The sequence below is a fragment of the Anser cygnoides genome, chromosome 1 (genome assembly GCF_040182565.1).
Source record: "Anser cygnoides isolate HZ-2024a breed goose chromosome 1, Taihu_goose_T2T_genome, whole genome shotgun sequence".
Lineage (NCBI taxonomy): Eukaryota > Metazoa > Chordata > Aves > Anseriformes > Anatidae > Anser > Anser cygnoides.
In genome coordinates, this window is record NC_089873.1 from 118,219,931 (window position 1) to 118,238,237 (window position 18,307).

Consider the following 18,307-nt stretch of genomic DNA (forward strand, 5'->3'; position numbering starts at 1 on the left):
CAAGCACACCCTTGAAAATACGAAGCCAATTTTTCTCCTTTATTACTTACATTTTACGTTGATGCTTTCCTTCCATGTAACGCCATGGTGATGTTTTAAGAGAAATACATTGCCCTTCCACAATAATGGATATTTCCATCCATGAGATATAGTTGAGAAAATCTGTCTGTGTGTATGTATATATGAGTGTGTATGGGTGTGTATAAACGTAATTCATGATGACTCCAGAGTCTGTCTATATATAACTCTTAAATTTCACTATAATTTCTGTTAACTATCATATCTTTATCTCATGATTGTCTTTCACTTTGTACTACCTTATGTTCCTTATGGCAGAGAGTTCTTCTGACATGTCTGCTTATGAAAATGTTGATTATTTATGATCAACAAGCAGCCAAAAAATCTCACATGCAGCGAACAACTTAAAAACAAACAAACAAACCCCCCAAAATAACCTCTTATTCTGGGCTGCAAGAGTGGAAAATCTCCAGAAAGGATAATGAAGAAGTAAATGTTAGTAATGAGTTTAGGAAATGAACACCAACAAGACATATAGGGAGCTTGCAGACAAAAAGGAAACCTGACCATGGACGTAAAGATAAAACACAGGGAAACATTTTGTGCTAGAACATTTGAGCAAATTAGGATCCTTCATTACATGACAAGGCCATGAAGAAATCTCATTTCTGGCATTTGCTGTAATGTCATAATACAGCATTGTTTTTTAATTGTTTTTTTTTAATCAAATGACAAGTTCAGAGTAAGAGAAAAAAAAAAACGAAAAACATTGCTAGCTTTGTGGAACATTGGAAAACATTATCATAGCACAGGATTAAAGCTAATGCAACATATGCTTAAAATTTCAAGCCACATATCCTCAGCTTGTAGCAGCTCTGAGAAAAAAAAGGAAAAGCCAACAGTTTTTTCATTCCTCCACCATCTGGTAAGTACAACTTTTCCAGTGTCTGAATGGTGTAAGATGGCCTTATGGCCTTTTCTTTACAACTTGGTATCACAAGGTCCATTTACAGGCAGCACCTTTTAGAAATGTAAGTGCATGGTGCTTCTGGCTATTCAAGTAGGATAGAGTAAACTAACTTTTGCTTTTAGTAGACCACATTTTTTCACTACGCAGATGTAGAATTTTACAGTCTTCTTCATATTGGAAAGGAATGAGTCCACATTTGCCACGGTTATTATTTAAAGCTTGACCTCACACCTTCCTTATCAAAACATGAGCCCCTTGTAAGCCAGAGGAGTGTATCCCTGCTCATCCCTACAATATTACAGTGCTTAAGAGACTTTCAAAGAGACAGGTATCCTGGTTGAAGCTAGCACTGCAGCCAAGCCTAGTGCATATGCAAGGAATGCTGCTGTGAAAACAGTTTTCCAACCATTATTCCTTATGTCACCATCAGATTTAGATATTAGGAGGAAATTCTTTACTCAGAGCGTGGTGAGGCAGGTGAACAAGTTGCCCAGAGAAGCTGTGGGTGCCCCATCCCTGGAGGTGCTCAAGGCCAGGCTGGATGGGGCTTTGGGCAGCCTGGTCTGGTGGGAGGTGTCCCTGCCCATGGCAGGGGGGTGGAACCAGTTGGTCTTTAAGGTCCCTTCCAACCCAAGCCATTCTACAATTCTATGATCTCCAGGAAAGGAAATAATGTGAGAGTGGGAAGCCTGCTGTAATCACTGTGATCTGCACTGTAAGGTAATGCATTTCATTTGAAAGAAAAAAAAGGTCACCATACACTTTGAATTTTGTACAGAGTCCAGGCTTCATGTCTCCCAGGAGCTGCACCATTGTGTCCAATAATTCACGACTTGAAGTAACCAGGAACTCACGGCCACATGCCAGCGCAGCCACATCTGTGAGAGAACACAAAACATTACTATAAAAATTCATGTTTCAAACAAAGTTTTATGCTAATTATAAGGACAACTAAAAAAATGTCAGCTGTGAAGAATGAACTATGGCATCTATATAAACTTCAAATTATAACCATCTACATAGCAAATACTGAAGCAGCAAATGATACTGATTAAACTCCTTCATAATTCTGCTTTGATAATTCAAATATTTATTCAGGGTGGCCAGTATCCTAATAGTAACACAGTGAATCATGAAACAAAATGTTGGATTTAAGCAGTTCTAAGCTGACATCTGCAAGTAATGTGGGAATGAAGCAAAGCTGATCATCATAGGTTCCGTTTTACAAAAATGAGATTGCAGATTGTTTTACAATCAGTCAATCCAATGTGCCTGGCACATTACACAACTGAAACACTTGTGAAAGTCTACTCAAAAGTTCTTTTTCTATTTCTCTGCAGGCACTGCAATATTCATGCACAAACCAAAAGGCAAAACATTTCCAGAAACTACTGCTCCAAAACATATTTTCCTGAAATGTTTTTCCTTATGCTTGCCCCATAATTCAGGGCATCCTTATATGCAAGAGGTATTTTCCAGCAACCTTTATCATGCTGAAGTTTCAGCAACCCCTTTCCTAAATTACAGAGACAAAGAGAAAAATCTTGGCATTATCAAATTCAGTGGAAAAATTTGTATAAGCTTCTGTGAGGCAAGATTTCATTCCATCACAGTGATTCCTGCTCAGGCAGAACACCACCATCCTTCCCCATCCAAGCCTTTAAACATTTTCTTTGTTCAGACATTACTTTTGCTATGATTTTTTTTTTCTTTTTCCTCCTTTGAAGCTATGAGAGAGAACTGGATTACACCTTTACTTGGTACAGTGGCACAACGTGCCACATACAGTGCTTTATTATAATCTTTAATGGAACCACGACACCTAAAATCACACATTCAAAAAAGCTGTTAATGCCCGATTCCCTTACTTGTATAAATACCCATTGTTTCATCTATCTTACATCATGACATTACCTAATGCCATTTTGAGAGCTGCACCATTTCACAAAAATGCAGCTGACATATCTTCCCCATTTCTAATAGCCTTCCAAGTCAAGGGCGGCCATACTAAGACAGATGTGTGGCTTCCTACTTATTTCCTGACTCTAAAAATAAGTATTTAGTATGGAAATTATGGAAGTTAGGTTTATTAACTTTTACTTTTCTTAGCACCATGGAATTGGGAGATCTAGAAGACAGTGGAGTCCACCTGGCATCAAGAAAATTCTCCCACAGTTTGAAAATGCTGAACACATACCTTGAGGTGGCTGCATCATCTGCAATTAATTTGAGATTAGTACATCTCTAAGATGTTAGCATTACTGGTGATTCAGAAAGTATACTGCTTGACATTTACAAAGTAAGGTGAGTACACATGATGGGTAAAATGGCCCTTGTTTTACCTGAGATTGAACAGAAGTTCAAGGACTTTCAAAACTGAATAGTTTTTATACATCTAATCCTGAACTATGCTCCAGAAAGTACAACTCCTCACAGACTTGCCGAGTGACAAAATCTGTTAGAACTTTAAAAGAATAGGAAGTCACCAAAATACCAACACTGGCTAAATACCTGACTTCATAAAGCTGTAATTATTGCAGTACCTATATGGCAATGTGGAAATTCCCAGTGCCTACGGAATGCTATTTTGAGAGAGAACATTAACTCACTTGTTACAATCCCTGCCAAAGCTAACACAAACTGGTTTTCATCAGAATCCAAATCCTGCTGTTTCATGTCTTCACTTAATGACTTCACAAAGCTCTCCATAGTCTGTGCAGTGATTGTAAAAAACTTTGCTGCTTTGCTCTGCAAGTGCGGAGGAGAAAAAAGGATTATGCACACTACAGCAACAATGATTATTAGATGCTACAGTAAACTGGACAATCTGCAATATTACTAAGACATCCAGTCTCCTCACAAGACAGCAGAAAACAGCAGGCACACACTAAGTGATGTGTTTAATCCTCTAATATTAGAAACCATTATCTCAGGAGAATACGGGAAACTACTCAATACTACATTTATTTGTAAAACTATACTATTGTGTATTGACCTTCTAAACCCACAATAATATGTATCAAACAATAGAATTAATGCTTAGTCTCAAAACTGAGGACGTTATCTTTTTGTTTTGCAGCAGTTGCATGAGGTGTTTCATATTCACATTTCAGAACAGCCATGGTCAACACCCTATCCAGCTGAAGACTGGACAGCTGCCTAAGTTAGTGGCTTGACATGAATTTCCTAAGAAAACCAATGAAATGCCCAGTAAATAAGCATTTGATTGGATCTTAAAAGGATTCGTGAATTGCTCAATACAGGATGGAGAACAAGAGGCTACACAGAAGTTCTTTGGAAAAGGAAATTGAGGTCTCTTCTGGGTCACAGGTTGAATTTTAGTCAGCAGTGTCAGAAGTATAGCCCATAATTACATGATGCAATCTTCCCCATGCAGCACAAGACCTCAGCAGGAACACTGCTCTGTTTTGGGGTATCTCAGCTGAAGAACCAACCAACCAGCACAAAGTTCAGAGCGGATCAAAGAGCCTTGTCAGAGGTGCAGGCAGAACCCACAGAGAAGAACTGAAAGAATCATTTCTGCTTATTAGTAATTCTGACCTGTAAAACATTGCTGAAACACTATTTCCCACAGAGAATTCTGGTTTTTGTAAAAAAAAATAGCATAACAGGAAGCCCAGATTTCCCAGTGCATTTAATAATTTTGCTAGTCGTTTCATGAGAGAGCTGAAACTTCTAGTAATTTCCTGCAGCAACCCAGTTAAGACAGCCAGACAGTTCAAGAAAGTGCCTAGAAATTACGATCATTTTGTGAAATTCCGGAACATCTATTCATTTTGCAAAGTGACTGAAAAATTCAGTATTTTATCAAAACCACTGTCTTCATAGTATGTACAAATCTACTGATACCGTTCATTTATTCCTCCATTGCTGCACACTGACCACATCAAAGACATGTTTTGGGAGGAAAGGAATACAGTTCCTGTGGGGTGATTTCAACAACAGGGAGTAAAAGGCAGGGTCAGCCAATACTCCATTTCTTCACAAATTAAATTGTGGTCCCAGACCAACAGGAATAAAGGGATCATGGGGAAAGAGAGGGGAAAAAATGCACGTTGCTTGCTCCGGATGTACTTTATATACTTATATGGGCAACGTACCTCCAAGAAGGTCATTTTAACATAAGCAGTGATGACTGTTCAAGCAGCAAAGGACGTTAAAGAAAGTGAAGGAAGAGAGCCTACCATTGCAGACTAGTGTAAGCTATTATAAAAAAGTGTATTCACATGACAACACAACAGAGTACTAAGCAAATCAAGTAATTGGTATGTTGCACAGACACCAAACAAAATCTTTTGTCAGTCTCTTGAGGTACCACTGGTGTCCTCTCTGCTGAGCCTTCTTCTTTCCAAACAACCATTCCTGAACTAGTGGGGAGGTCTGAGAAGCTGAAGCAGAGACCAGTCAGGTTTATAAATAGCGAACCTTACATACTCTGCACAGTCTAATTAGCTTGACAGTGTTTTCACGGAGCTGAAGAATCTCTCACTCAAAGACACTGAGATAAGGGCAGTTCTGAGAGCAGCCATTAAAGTGCTTGAGCTCAAATGGTATTTAAGGAACCCTTTGCATTCCAAGTAAATCCTGAATCAAAACATCAGGTAACATGCCATAAAACACAAAGCCATTTTTCACCATAGCAGATAACTGAAATAGCCAACCTCTTTGTAGGATCCAAAATTTCTCATGCTGAAGTAAACCCTGCTGCCATTCTGAAATCAAACCTTCAGTTTCTGTTTCAGTGTTAGAGCCCTGTAATGTGGATGTCCAGCTGAAGTTTTTTTGAAAGACAACTAGAACAATTTCATGGGAATTAATTTACTTCATCTTTGGCACATGCAGGTAGGCACACTTGAAAACTGTCTCTCATGCTGCTTCTCTGGATGCTTCTCCAAGCTCTAGAAATGTTGAGCATGGGTAGGAACACCAGGCATTTCTCTCCCATTGCCTTGCAAACTACTTGTGCTACAGTTCAGATTTGCTGCTCGAGTTTTGACTTGCCTAACCCGTATGGACACGAACGCTCTATTAGTCACAAACACCATTTCAGTCAATCTGCATTACAGAACTGTACAAAAGACTTACTTCTGTATCTGTGCAATGACTGAAAAAGCTGAACATTGTTCCCTAAGGCACGAAATTATTTTGAATTGATGCCACCCTTCCCCACACAGTTAAATATGAGCAATAGTTTGAAAGCACTCCTGATGTTCTTATACATTTCTGTAGTTCATAGCACTTTCTCAGGGGAAGGGGGAAGATGCTACAGGCATCACAGCTTGTCCAAAAATAACTCAAACCAAAAACTTTTTATGACAAATCTCCATCAACTTTTAATAACCTGACTCACTGTCAGTTGTAATCTGTTGTTGATGCAATGACATGTAATCCTTCTATGTTTTTTCTAGTAGTCTTGTTGCAAACCCAGCCATCTTTCTTATCACATTATGTGCACTAACATAAGAAAATGATGTCCAAAAATTTTACTATGACCTTTACCAGAAGTGCAGCAGTTCAGTGGGCACTAATGATTGTTAGGAATGACTACAGCAGAACGATTCTGCCTTTCAAATAAACTTATAAAAAAAAGTATTTTTACTTACTATCTTCATAGTAAGGCCTTTTATTCTTACACATGATCACTGTATCAGTTTTGTTTTTAATCAATTCTATTTTATTTTGATATTTAAGACTGTTTTCAAAAAGGCTTCTACTAATTTTACTCTCATCTTGTACAAAAGTGGTCATTTACAGCACTGGTGTTTTGTTTGTAGGAAGCGTGCCCTTTCACTACTGTTTCACAAGTCCAATAATGATGGCGAGTCACCAGACAATATCACTTAATAAGATTCAGTAGACTTGAAACAGCTAGGCATTCTAAATCTCCAAGACTCACGTAAATATTAAGGTAGCACAAAGACAGTATTAGGATGAAGATTTAAAGGAGTTGAGAATTGATGGATGTATCTTCTCTTCCATGGAATTGGCTCCTCCAAGCTTTCTGCTGGCATGGGAACCGCTGCTTGTGCACAGTGCAAGTCTTTTGTGCAAGTATTATTAGCTTGCAAAGATATTTACACTGTGCTAGCTGTAGCCTTGCTTCCAGTTTAACAGTGTGTGGTGGAAAACAGTTAATCCTTGTTTGATAACATAACATTTAATTACTGCACTTATTCCCAGCCCACTACATATTGCTAAATAGCTCCAGCGCTTCTTAAATGAAAATGGATTTTCCCCAAAAAATATACAAATGAGAAAACATTTTTACTGTCCAACTAGTTTCTGAGATATATCCCTACATTAAAGCGTGTTACAGAGCAAGGTACTTCTTTTAAATACCCAACAGCATTGCCACTGCTAAGCGTTCACCTGCCATACTTACTCCTCCTAGGATGGTTTTAACAGCTTCCTCGTTGCTAGAGACACCCCACAGCAAGGTGCACACCGCTGCACCCATCTCTGTGCAATACTCTGCTTGCTGCAGGAGCTGCTGCTTAGCCTCATGCAGGTGCTGCCGGAGGTCTAGTTTCTCCTGAAACAGGACAAGGAAATTTTGGTTGCACTTCATGTCAGCCCGGGTGTTTTAGGCTACAGGACAGAACAAGAAACATCATCAGGGCCATCTATGAAAGAGGGGGCAAATTCACAGCAGTTGCAGATACAGACCTTCTCTCCTGAGCTCTGTCTAAGTCGTATGTATATCACGTAGGCTGACAGTAACCAGAAGCCTGTCCACAAGGTCAGACCAAGTGACCCACTCAGACTGAGCGGCACCTAGAGAAGCCTGATAGGAAAGTCGACTCCTAAGCAAATAGCTACATGTCTCCTAGAAAGGGAAGGATTTCGGCATCAGAGGTCAGCCTTTCCAGCCACCTTACAAAAGATAACGGGCACATCTTACAGGAAGAGAGAGTTGTACTGTTTTTCAAAATGGACTGTCTTAGCCAGCAACTCTGCCACATTGGCTATCTAGGATAAATCCTGTTGTCTCTTCCGACTTCTTTCAATTGGCACATTCCTGAACAGCAGTGGCAAAATGAGACAGAGTCCCTAGAAAAACAAGCCTAAGGTTTGAAGTTTGGAGCGCCTTTCAGGCTTAGGACCAGAAAAGCCCATGCTCTACCATGCATCCGTCACCTGAGCGAGCTTGCAGAAAGCACAGAGCAATGCAATACAACCAGGACACGGTTTCAATTTGCTCGTACTTCCTTCCAATAAGATGGGAAGCTGGCCAGAAGATATCATGAGATTTGGTATGATTCTATGTCTCACTGGCTTGCTAGAAAATGTCACGGGGTAGTGAAGCTTCTGCATCTCATTCTGTCCATTTTTGGGGTATGTGACTTTCAGATTCAGCTCAGAAAACACCCTCCTCAACCCAGCCTTCCCCGTATATCTGATTATCATGATGAAGTCTGGGGAATGAGAAGGGATCTTTTCTATGTCATTTTGGAAAGTAAGCAAACACAACAAAACTTTCAAGCATGTATTCCCATTGAGATTTTAAAATAAATACCTTGTCATTTTAGGGGTTCACCTCAATGGTTTGGAATGAAAGAAAGGTAAGCTCATCTAAAAATGTATGTAGCATGGTATTTACCAGTACAAAGCTGCTTGTCTTCTGTCTGTCATCGATTACCTACCTAGCCTCCTATATCACATCTGACAGACATATTTGACTTGCTTTATCATGCTGCTAATGGAACACACAGAGTATAGTTTGTAAAGTTCAAATGAAATTTATGAAGCAGGTTGCTATGTGTATTTTCTCTCTGGACTCTCTCTCAACTTATAATTTAATACATGCAAAAGGCTGACACTTGCTGTTGACTTCCTAGGCATGGAGTGCCACGAAAAGTCTCTTACCTCTTAATTCCTCTATAACAATGCTGAGACATAAAACTCTGCCATACCATATAGTTAGATTCCCCCAAAAATGATGCAAAGCCACCACAAGAAATGCCAGAATTTTGATTATATCAAAAGCAACACCAGAACAAAGGTACGAAGCAAGGAAAACAAAATAGTACGTTCAAGAGCCAAGAAGACAAATAGAGCCTGCAAAAGCAAATAACCTAGCTGGAAGCAACACTCCCGAGAGTTCACATCATGAAGCAATCACTGTGCTGTGCAACACCACCATCTTCAGGATATGGTCAAGGCACGAGAATACAGCAGTGCTTAAGTACCTAACTACAAAAAGGCAAGGAAGACATTAGCCAAGAATAACACGTGCACTTCAGGTTTTGCTCAGGTTCAGAAAGCACCGCAATTCCCTAATCAGCGACACAACGCTGCAAAGAAATTTTGGAAAACAGAATGTTGATTTATGACCCCCTAAGAAAAGGGCGCTGCTCAACCAGAAAAGGCATTTACTTTATGATCATTTCAGTGAATCATTTCCTTTTCCTTCAGAAGATAAATACGTAGAAAATAATTCAGGAACTATATACAAGGATGCCTATAACAGAACAGCAAGCAAATGAAAAACACTGTGCAAAATGATTAACAGGAACAAAAAATCACACGCACACCCCCACATATATATACACACACAACATCATCATTTATCCTGAAGAGGATTTTGTGATGTATATAAGCTCAATCCACTCAAACAGACTTTTGTGGCATACGACAGGAGCTATTTAGACAACTGATGTATACTGCTCTGCAGCAAAGATATGAAGGGAAGAGCTTTGATCTTGAACACCAGAACAACTACTCTAAGTAAACTATCCATGCTTGAACTAGGAGTTTCATCCAAAAGAAATAACAGACCTAAACCACCTCCCATTCGTTTTGTAACATTAACATGCATAAAAGTTGGGACCCACTTATTTAGTAGCTACAACAACATTAAACATTAGTATCTAAGCAGCATTAAATACTACAGAGATTTCATCCTGGGTGCTTATACAACTAACCACAGCAAAACTAAGTAGCTATTGCAAAACAGCTATTCCAGAACATACTTCTTTTGAAGTAAGAAATATACAAATAGACAGCTATTCTATCATACCAGCTACCAAACTTCATTCCAGAATGACTTCTCCATACAGACATGCCCTAAAACGGAAAGTCTTATCTTTTCATTTATTTATTTTTCAAAAATGAAATCATTTCTGTAGACTCATCTGCCTTTGTGTAACCCCCTACCTGGCAGATGCTATCTCTAGAACCCCAGCAAAATGAGATTCTGCTGACTACAGAAGACAACTCACAGTTCCAAGGAAGTGAACTTGTACAGGCAAATAATCACCACTGATTCACACATCCCTCTCAAAGATTAAGCCACTAGTCTATGTGATCCTGTTTGACTCCAAAAGGCTTCACGGAAGACCTGCAGTCTGAGAGGTCATGGTCTGGGTTATTCCTTCATTGTTAACAACTTTCCTCTAATAATCACTAAACACAATATTGACATAGCAAAAGGAGCACTGTAATTCTGTTTTGACTAACAGCTGTACATGGCAGTTGGATCAATAAGTGCACTGAGAAAGACTATTAAAACTAAACAAAGGTACACAGCTTCAAGCAAGCCAAACAAGAAACTAGTTTCATTTTCTATATTGTGTGGCTTACATTATCTTCTATTTTTCTCTCTGAAAATATGTTATAGTTACACTGAATTGAAAAAAAAAAAAAAGATTTTGTGAAGTACCATTTCAATGCCAAGTACACCACAATCTTTCCAAATACCCATTGTTTTACTTCAACACGTTAATAGAGGCAAATTGATAATGGTTGATTTTAACATTCCAAACATCAGGAAGAACCCTACCAAGAAGCCCAGAACACAATCCCATACAGCTACACCTCACAGGATATGGAAGCTAGAGAGATCTACGCAGTTATGCAAGAGTTATGTATGTAACTGGCAGACAGCCTGTTCACCGTACTTGTATTTGTACAAGTTGAATACCGTTTTGGTATCTTGTCATATTTTATCTTGTTATAATATTGACCTTTCTCCCTTTCAACAAGGGAAAAATGCATCAAATGGTAATGAACTTCTAGGTAAGTAGCTTACTCATCATCTAACTACGTGAATAGAAATCCCAGACTATTTTCCAGGCTGACGATGTGACGTGAAAATGGAAAATTGATCACTACTGTTTTTGTTCTCAAAGCTCAAGCATACAGGTATCAATATACCGACAACAAATATACCTTCTTCTCTCTCATGCAATCTGCCTGGGCTGCTTCCAGGCGGGCTCTGAAGTGTTCACAATCCATTTTTAACTGCTCTAGTTCCTCCTCCTTTTTCTCCATGCCTGTGATAGAATAAATTAAATAAAGGAAATAATAAGTTAGGACCAACTGGCTTGCACTACAGAAAAACGAATCCACTAAATGCAGATGCGTTAAATATTTGCTTGTGTTAGGCCGCCTCCTAGTGGCTACAGTGACATATAGCAATTTGCCACATAGTTCCTACAAAAACTAAATGGACATGATGTTTCTGATTTAAAGCGGGGAAAGACTGAAAGAAACACATCTATCTACTAAATACTGTGTGCTGGTAAGATACCGTTCTGGAACCGAGCTCCACATCCCCAGGAATTTTTTTAAATGCAGTCAGTTTTCTACTTTTTTGTTCTGCTTTCACAGTCTGTCCTGTATCTTCAATGAATTCAGTGAATATAGAGAAAATCTAAGAAAAAGAATACCACAATCATTCAAAAGTGATTGGTCAATATGCAATGTACAAATTATGTGAATAGTAAGAATATTGTGCAGCTCTTTCAAGTATTTAAAAATTAACAGTTATAAAGCATTATAAAAAATGATAAACCATTTTAACATTGTCAGTGACAAATTTTATCACTGACTCCCTTTAAAAAATGAGTCTCTGATGTCATCACGTCACGTAATACACATGTATTTCACATGACAATTTAGGTGCTTTATTTCAGTGAATGGAAGTCAAGTTCAAAGCAGTATATTTGAAATGTCTTAAAATGTCTTAAAAAAATCACTTTGAAGGATATTTTTAACAATTAATGAGGTTTATATAGAGCTATTGTATTTTATTTTAAAAACGATGGTTCTGGGTGCTTGGTATTTATACTGAAAAAAAAGGAAACGCATTTAAGTAATTCCAAGCAGTAACGTCTGAACAGCATCTACTGTATTTTTTTATTAGCTTAAAAACAAGTTACACACCACTTCAAGCTCCACACCCTTGATTATGAACGTTCAGTTTATAGCTTAGCACACTTTATGTACTTCCCCTTATATGTGGTCGATATTTTTGAATGTGTTTACCAAGTAGCATATCAAATTAAACCATAAAAAGATAACATTAGAAAAATACAGCCCTTACTATCCAAAGAGGTTGTATTCTGGCATTGTGTTTAGTAATTCTACTTTATTTGGAAATAAATTTCTTTCTTTTTGTCTTAATCGACAAAATATTATAACCTCAAATACACACACATTGCTTTGAGTAGCAGCTATAAAACAAGATAATGTAGCTACAAACAGCTTTTCTAAAAAGGTGGAACTTATTTCCCTCAGCCCACATGTGATTGTAAGCCACCACACTAAGACTTTTTAACAGAAACCACAGAGGCAAGGAAAGGAAAATATTTCCTAGGAAATATGTATGTGCCAGGGCACGTTCTCCAAGCATTCAATTCTTTTCAACCTGCAACTCAAAGGAAAATAATTAAAATGAAGAGGGGAATGGACTGAATTTTTAAGGAACTTCTCAGGTTACTGGTAGGAAATTTTTTTTCTCTTCCCTCAGATGAAGAAAGTCCAGTCCCACAAACCTATTACCATGTGAATGTGGGCCCTAAGTACTTGAGGGAAAGACATCTGGAGTCAGAGCAGGGCATACTCTGCTTATCAATGGCAGACCAAGAACCTCTTCATCCTTGTCGCGTACATCCAGTGGAACCAACCCCCAGGGAAACTCTCTGGCTCTGGAAGGGCACAGGCTCTCCAGAACGAAAAGAATCACTTCCAGCCTTTGGGAGGATGGATCCGCCCTGAATTCAGCAGCAGCACAGCCAGCAGGCACGCACAGATACTGCATCCTTCACTGCTAGGCTTCAAAGGTCCTGGAACCAAAACTGAGCCAGAGGAAAGGGAATGCTATTAACTACTGTGTGTCAATACAGCACTACATGTTATCTTTTAACGTCCTCCAGATAAAAGGGGAAGTATTATACTCCAGAGTATCATGATGTTTTACGTCAAGGGAAATGAGGCTTAGGTCCACCCTCTATAGGAAAAAAAAAAAAAAAAGGGTATTGTTTTAAGTTGATAAAAAGAGACCTACTATGCTATGCCTTGTTCCTGGAAACTCCTCTATTATGTCAAGTCAACTCTCCCTGCTGTGCAATCCTTTGCTCTGAAGTGAATTCAAGGTTGGATGCACCAGTCCCAACATTTGACAGCCCCTTAACATACAGCAGTTTAATGGACGACGGAATAACCACCAGCACACCAGCAAAGTCTGACCAGTTCTCCCACTGCCTGCAAGTCCCAGCCCTCTAGTAAAAAAGTTCCTTCCCTCCAGAGACTAAAATCTTGAGGCTGAGACTGTCTACTTCAAGCAATGAAGAAAAAGCTTTCACTAGCAACTTGGATGAGCAAAAAATACGAAATGACATCTTTATACACACAGGAAATACCTAACATTACCACTGCAGTAGTAAACCTGATTTTGGGAAAAAGCGACATTTTTCTCTGAGAGCAACAGCAGGCTCACAAGCAGAACAAGGCTTTAGGTAGGACAAAATGAGTGGCACGTTTCAGTCCAGGTGGGCTCATTCTCATCCATGCTATAGGTCACACCAGGGTATTTTCTGGAACAGAGATCTGCTCTCAAAGCTCTGGCAAGTGGAGAACTGAGTACAATTACGATGAACGCCAACAAGCAATGGAATTCCAAGACTGCCAACAGCTGCACTGGTGTCCCTGCGATGTCTCATCTCCCATGAACCACGTGTTCCAAATCAGCATGCTATATTGCATGATGCTGCCACTACAGAGGTGGGGGCAGAGTGCGGTAGCAAAAATCACCACTTGACTTGACCAACTGTAGAGCAAAACAGTGGCAAAAGCCCGCATAAATATTCAAACCACATCATTAATTGGAAGAGAAGTCTCTGTTGTGGGGATATACTCGAGATAATCTGAAGACTGACTCAGCTTCAGGTCTACAGGGCTGAAGAGCCTACAGAGTACTGGTTAGCCAGGAACATTTGGAAGAAAGCCTTAAAATCCCTGTGTCAACACCACAAATCTGCAGCTAGAAGACCCTGACACTGTCACCCTGATGCCTGGCACAAGGAGTGTAAGAACAATCAGTGAGAGAAATCCTCAGACTGAGCACTGAAAAAAAAAAAGGGTAAATCAAGGGTCTGACTAACTGAGGATCTTGAATGCTTAACCCAACTGGAATCAGTCCTTGATGTCGTACAATAACGCAGATCATTTCCAGAACTTACATTACTTTTTGTGACATGGATGATGTCTTGATTGGCAGCAAGAGGGACAGGTGGTACAGTCTCCTCATCTCTATTGGTATTTGATGGCACGGAAAAATTCTTCCAAAGAGTGGATCATGGAGACAGCTGGAAACTTGGCCTCAATATACTACTTGGTATCAGAGATGGGCCTTCAGGCTTTATCTTAGTCTTTCTTTGGAGGAGAAAAGGATGAAAAGCATTGGCACTGAGGTTCTGCCAGTGACTGCAGCAAGCTATAATGCTTAGCACACAGTTCTGAAGAGGGGGAACCGCTGGAGAACATGAGCATTTGAGCCATGATGTTTTCTAGGTATTCCACTGTACTTCTCACTGAGAAAGCTCGGTAAAGAATTAGTTAACAGCAGAAAAGCAACCCGAAGCCAAAGGATCCTACAAAAAGTGGTTCCACATCTGTCTTAACCAAGACAGCAAACATTCTGGCGTAAGGCCCAGAGCCCTGCTTCTCTTCCAGTACTCCACCGCCTTAGCCTCAGTCATCTGGGTCAAACTCTCAAGGGAGGTTAAAAGGATATACACCAAGATGTCATTTCAGAAGGCTACAACAGAAGGCCTTGTGAATGTGGACACCCACACCAGGGGGTAGGGACCTGCTAGATAGATCCTCCTTGGTCTGGCTGCTTGGGTGTTTGAGGGAGTCCCACACAGCAGGAGTCAAGAACTGACTCAGCATCAAGGCAGAGTTCTTAGCTAGACATTGCAAATTAATCTTTGATTAATCACTTAGTATTCCAGAAGATACACTCTTTCTAATCTATTTGAATACTTGCCCCATGTCTTTTCAGACAAAAGCAATTCCTAGGAGAACAAGTAAATTGTATTGCTGCACGTAAGCTACATGCTAGGCACGGATCTGGCTCAGATTTGGTCCTGATGTCATGTTGGAATTGATTTAGTTGTTGGAAAAATAATGCAAAGAGAATTAACACAGAACAACTGGACTCTGGGGACAACAGTAAAAAGACTTTTGTAATAGTGTCTCCGACTCTTTTTTTATTATTATATTTATGTCCATAAAAATATCCAAGCTAAAACCAAGACAGGATAAATACAAAAATATTATCTCTTCAGTCAGATTTAACTTCTTATCTGTGGCTATTTACCATTTTTTTTGTTTTCTGTTTTTTTTCATCTTAGAAGACATTTTGAAAAACAGACTACTTACTCCTTCTCTCAAAGAAGAATCACTTTTTTTTTTTTGATACAGCTTCCTTTACTGGCTGAATTAAGCATGTTTTTGTCCACAGCAAAATATTTTTAAAGATTAATTTGATGTAAGTCTAATTATTTCTAACATAGTTTCTAATTTTCCTCATTACAATCACATTGATTTAATGAGGCAGTCATTGAACATTATAGTTTAATCTGGATTACCTCAACAAACTCTATAACCATTCAAAAACCAGTTTACTCTAAGTAGTTTTGACAGAAACTGCAACATGGTACCACTCACTTGATTCAACAGCATCCAGTTTCTGGAATGTCCACAAGATATCCCCATTTAATATTTTGGGCAAGAAATCCCGCAATTGCATAACCTCAGTTGTCAGTCTTTCCAAATCACTCCTTCTAACTTTAACGAAGTCCTCTTTGGTCTCAGCCTTCTGAAATTGGGGAAACACAAACAAACAACAAAAACAACACACACACAAAAACCATACCCACAGAACACCACAAAAACCCTCCAACCACCAACAAAGACACCGCTGCTGCTCAGCAGTACTCCTTCTCTCTCAGACAAAAAGTTTGTTCTGTATCACAGCATTTCAGAAATTCGTAACCTGATTTTAAAAAGGAACTAGCCAGTAATAATTTAAAATGAGACTCTGGAATAGAAACTCTACGACTGTAATCCAATTTTTGCCACTCTGGCCTGAAGCAAACCATATTACCTCTCTTCATGTTTCTTCACCTAAAATGTGTGCAAGGTCCCTCAGAATGTTGCAAAAATTAACATTCACGTGTTTGAAACTGTTAACAGCTGTACATATGCTAAGCTATTGTTTTGAGACAATTGTTTTTGTTGTAAAGCATACACTGTAACTGTTTTTAATTAACTCAAATATTTGCAAGGTCCTCAGTCACCTTTGGCAAATTACCACTGCTCTTTCAGAAGAAATTATATTTTTCAAAATAATTCACCTTTTGCAAGGAGCAAAAACCATTTGCAATCTAATCCCACATAAAAGTAATTCAATCCCAAGTAAACACACACACAAAAAAAAAAGTTTACTATTTCCCCTTGTGCCAGGCTACCGCTATGAAGTAACCTCAAAGTCCAAGAGAATGTGAATTGATTTTAAAATGATACAGAAATTTCTGTATAAAAAACTCCTAAACTCCAGTTTCCAATGTATGTAGATATGCCCGCTGCTGTATCTTAAAAAGGTTACCATACACATACCAACAAAGGTTTAACTTCCCTTGCCTAATACATTAAGCACCCACTATGCTTTCACAAAGCAAAAAATACATCTCCATGCACCGCTTTGCTTTTTGAGAACGCTCCGGATCTCATAAATTAAGATCTTTTATGTAGATTATCTCATCTTCAGGAGGGAAGAGGGTACCAGAGAACAATGCAAGAAGCCATCTCCTAAAGGTACAAAGCATGCCATCCCCATAGTCGTCTCAAGTCAAGCTGCCCAAGATTAATGGAGGTCATTACCACCGGGTACCTCTTCCAGTCCCACAGAAAATGGGACTGCCATTTCTTTCCATCCTTTCCAGCCACCCTCTACAGTCCTCCTTCTACTTCCCTACTCCCTCAGGTTAACCACTTTCTTACACATTTGCTTCCTGCCCAGTTTATTTCCTAGCTCTCTCAAGCCCAGACACTTGCACGGACAAAGCAGGCCAGTTCCGGCCTTCCCACTTCATAGAATCACAGAATCATTAAGGTTGGAAGAGACCTCCAAGATCACCTGGTCCAACCATCCCCCTACCACCCATGTCACCCACTAAACCATGTCCCTAAGCACCACGTCCAGCCTTTCCTTGAACACCCCCAGGGACGGTGACTCCACCACCTCCCTGGGCAACCCGTCCCAATGCCTGACTATTCTGAGTGCTACTACTCTGCTCTTTTCTTTTTCTTCAGAGGCATCAGATCCACAATGAAGGCATGGAAGGAAGGTTTTTAACTTGGAAGTCGCATTTAGGAAGTGCTTATGGCAAAGTACGGCCAAGTACCACCACATCACACAATTCACAGAAAACCAACTGGTTTTGGTCTCAAGAACGTATGGAGGACATATGTGGCGACAGGACTCCGTGAAGGAGTGCCACGTGAACACCTGTACTGATACGAAGACCAGAAAGGCCAGTAGTGTTCAAAACGTGGCTGAAGCAGAAAAATAGCATAATTTGCTACCACCAGAACCCAAGTCCACACAAAACACACTGGGAGGCACCAGGAATGCCATATGAAACGCACACCACAGAGGAAACCCCCGTGTATCGTTCCCACTGCAAACACGGACTTTAGACGGTTTTTATTTCCTCTGGTACCGCAGCCCCTCAGCACCCCCCGCCCCGCTCTGCTACCAGCACAAAATGGCGGCCCCCCCCTCCCCGCCGCACCCGCGCTACCTGCGCGTCCCCCTCGAGGCCCGCGCGGCGCCGCATGGCAGAGCGGGGGGGGGGGGGGGGTGCGTGACGTCACACCGCGTCACTGCCCGGATCCCCCGGATCCCCGTGACGTCATTTATGATGAATAAAACCGCATTTGGCCTGGGTTCGGGAAGGGGGAAGGGGGGGGGCGGGGTTGGTTCGCGCGGAAACGGTTCAAAGCGCT

General features: G+C 40.0%; 1 protein-coding gene across 10 annotated transcripts in view; it reads right to left on the reverse strand.

Moving 5' to 3' along the window:
* Positions 1-18,285, reverse strand: part of HSF2BP (heat shock transcription factor 2 binding protein) — a 62,631-nt gene extending 44,346 nt beyond the window's left edge. For 4 of the 10 annotated variants that reach the window (XR_010825697.1, XR_010825696.1, XR_010825695.1 and 1 more), the window contains exons 1-6: positions 18,103-18,282; positions 15,965-16,115; positions 11,180-11,283; positions 7,392-7,541; positions 3,598-3,736; positions 1,749-1,866 (exon numbers count right to left, since the gene is read on the reverse strand). Coding sequence is in view for 6 of the 10 variants with exons in the window: in XM_066979627.1 (XP_066835728.1) it covers positions 1,749-1,866; positions 3,598-3,736; positions 7,392-7,541; positions 11,180-11,283; positions 15,965-16,115; positions 18,103-18,138 (698 nt within the window). In the remaining 4 variants the exon portion in view is untranslated. Of the gene's footprint in view, positions 1-1,748; positions 1,867-3,597; positions 3,737-7,391; positions 7,542-11,179; positions 11,284-14,472; positions 14,495-15,964; positions 16,116-18,102 lie in introns of those variants that run through there. The other 6 variants (XR_010825694.1, XM_066979598.1, XM_066979607.1 and 3 more) reach the window with 6 other exon arrangements.
* Positions 18,286-18,307: the final 22 nt, after the last annotated feature.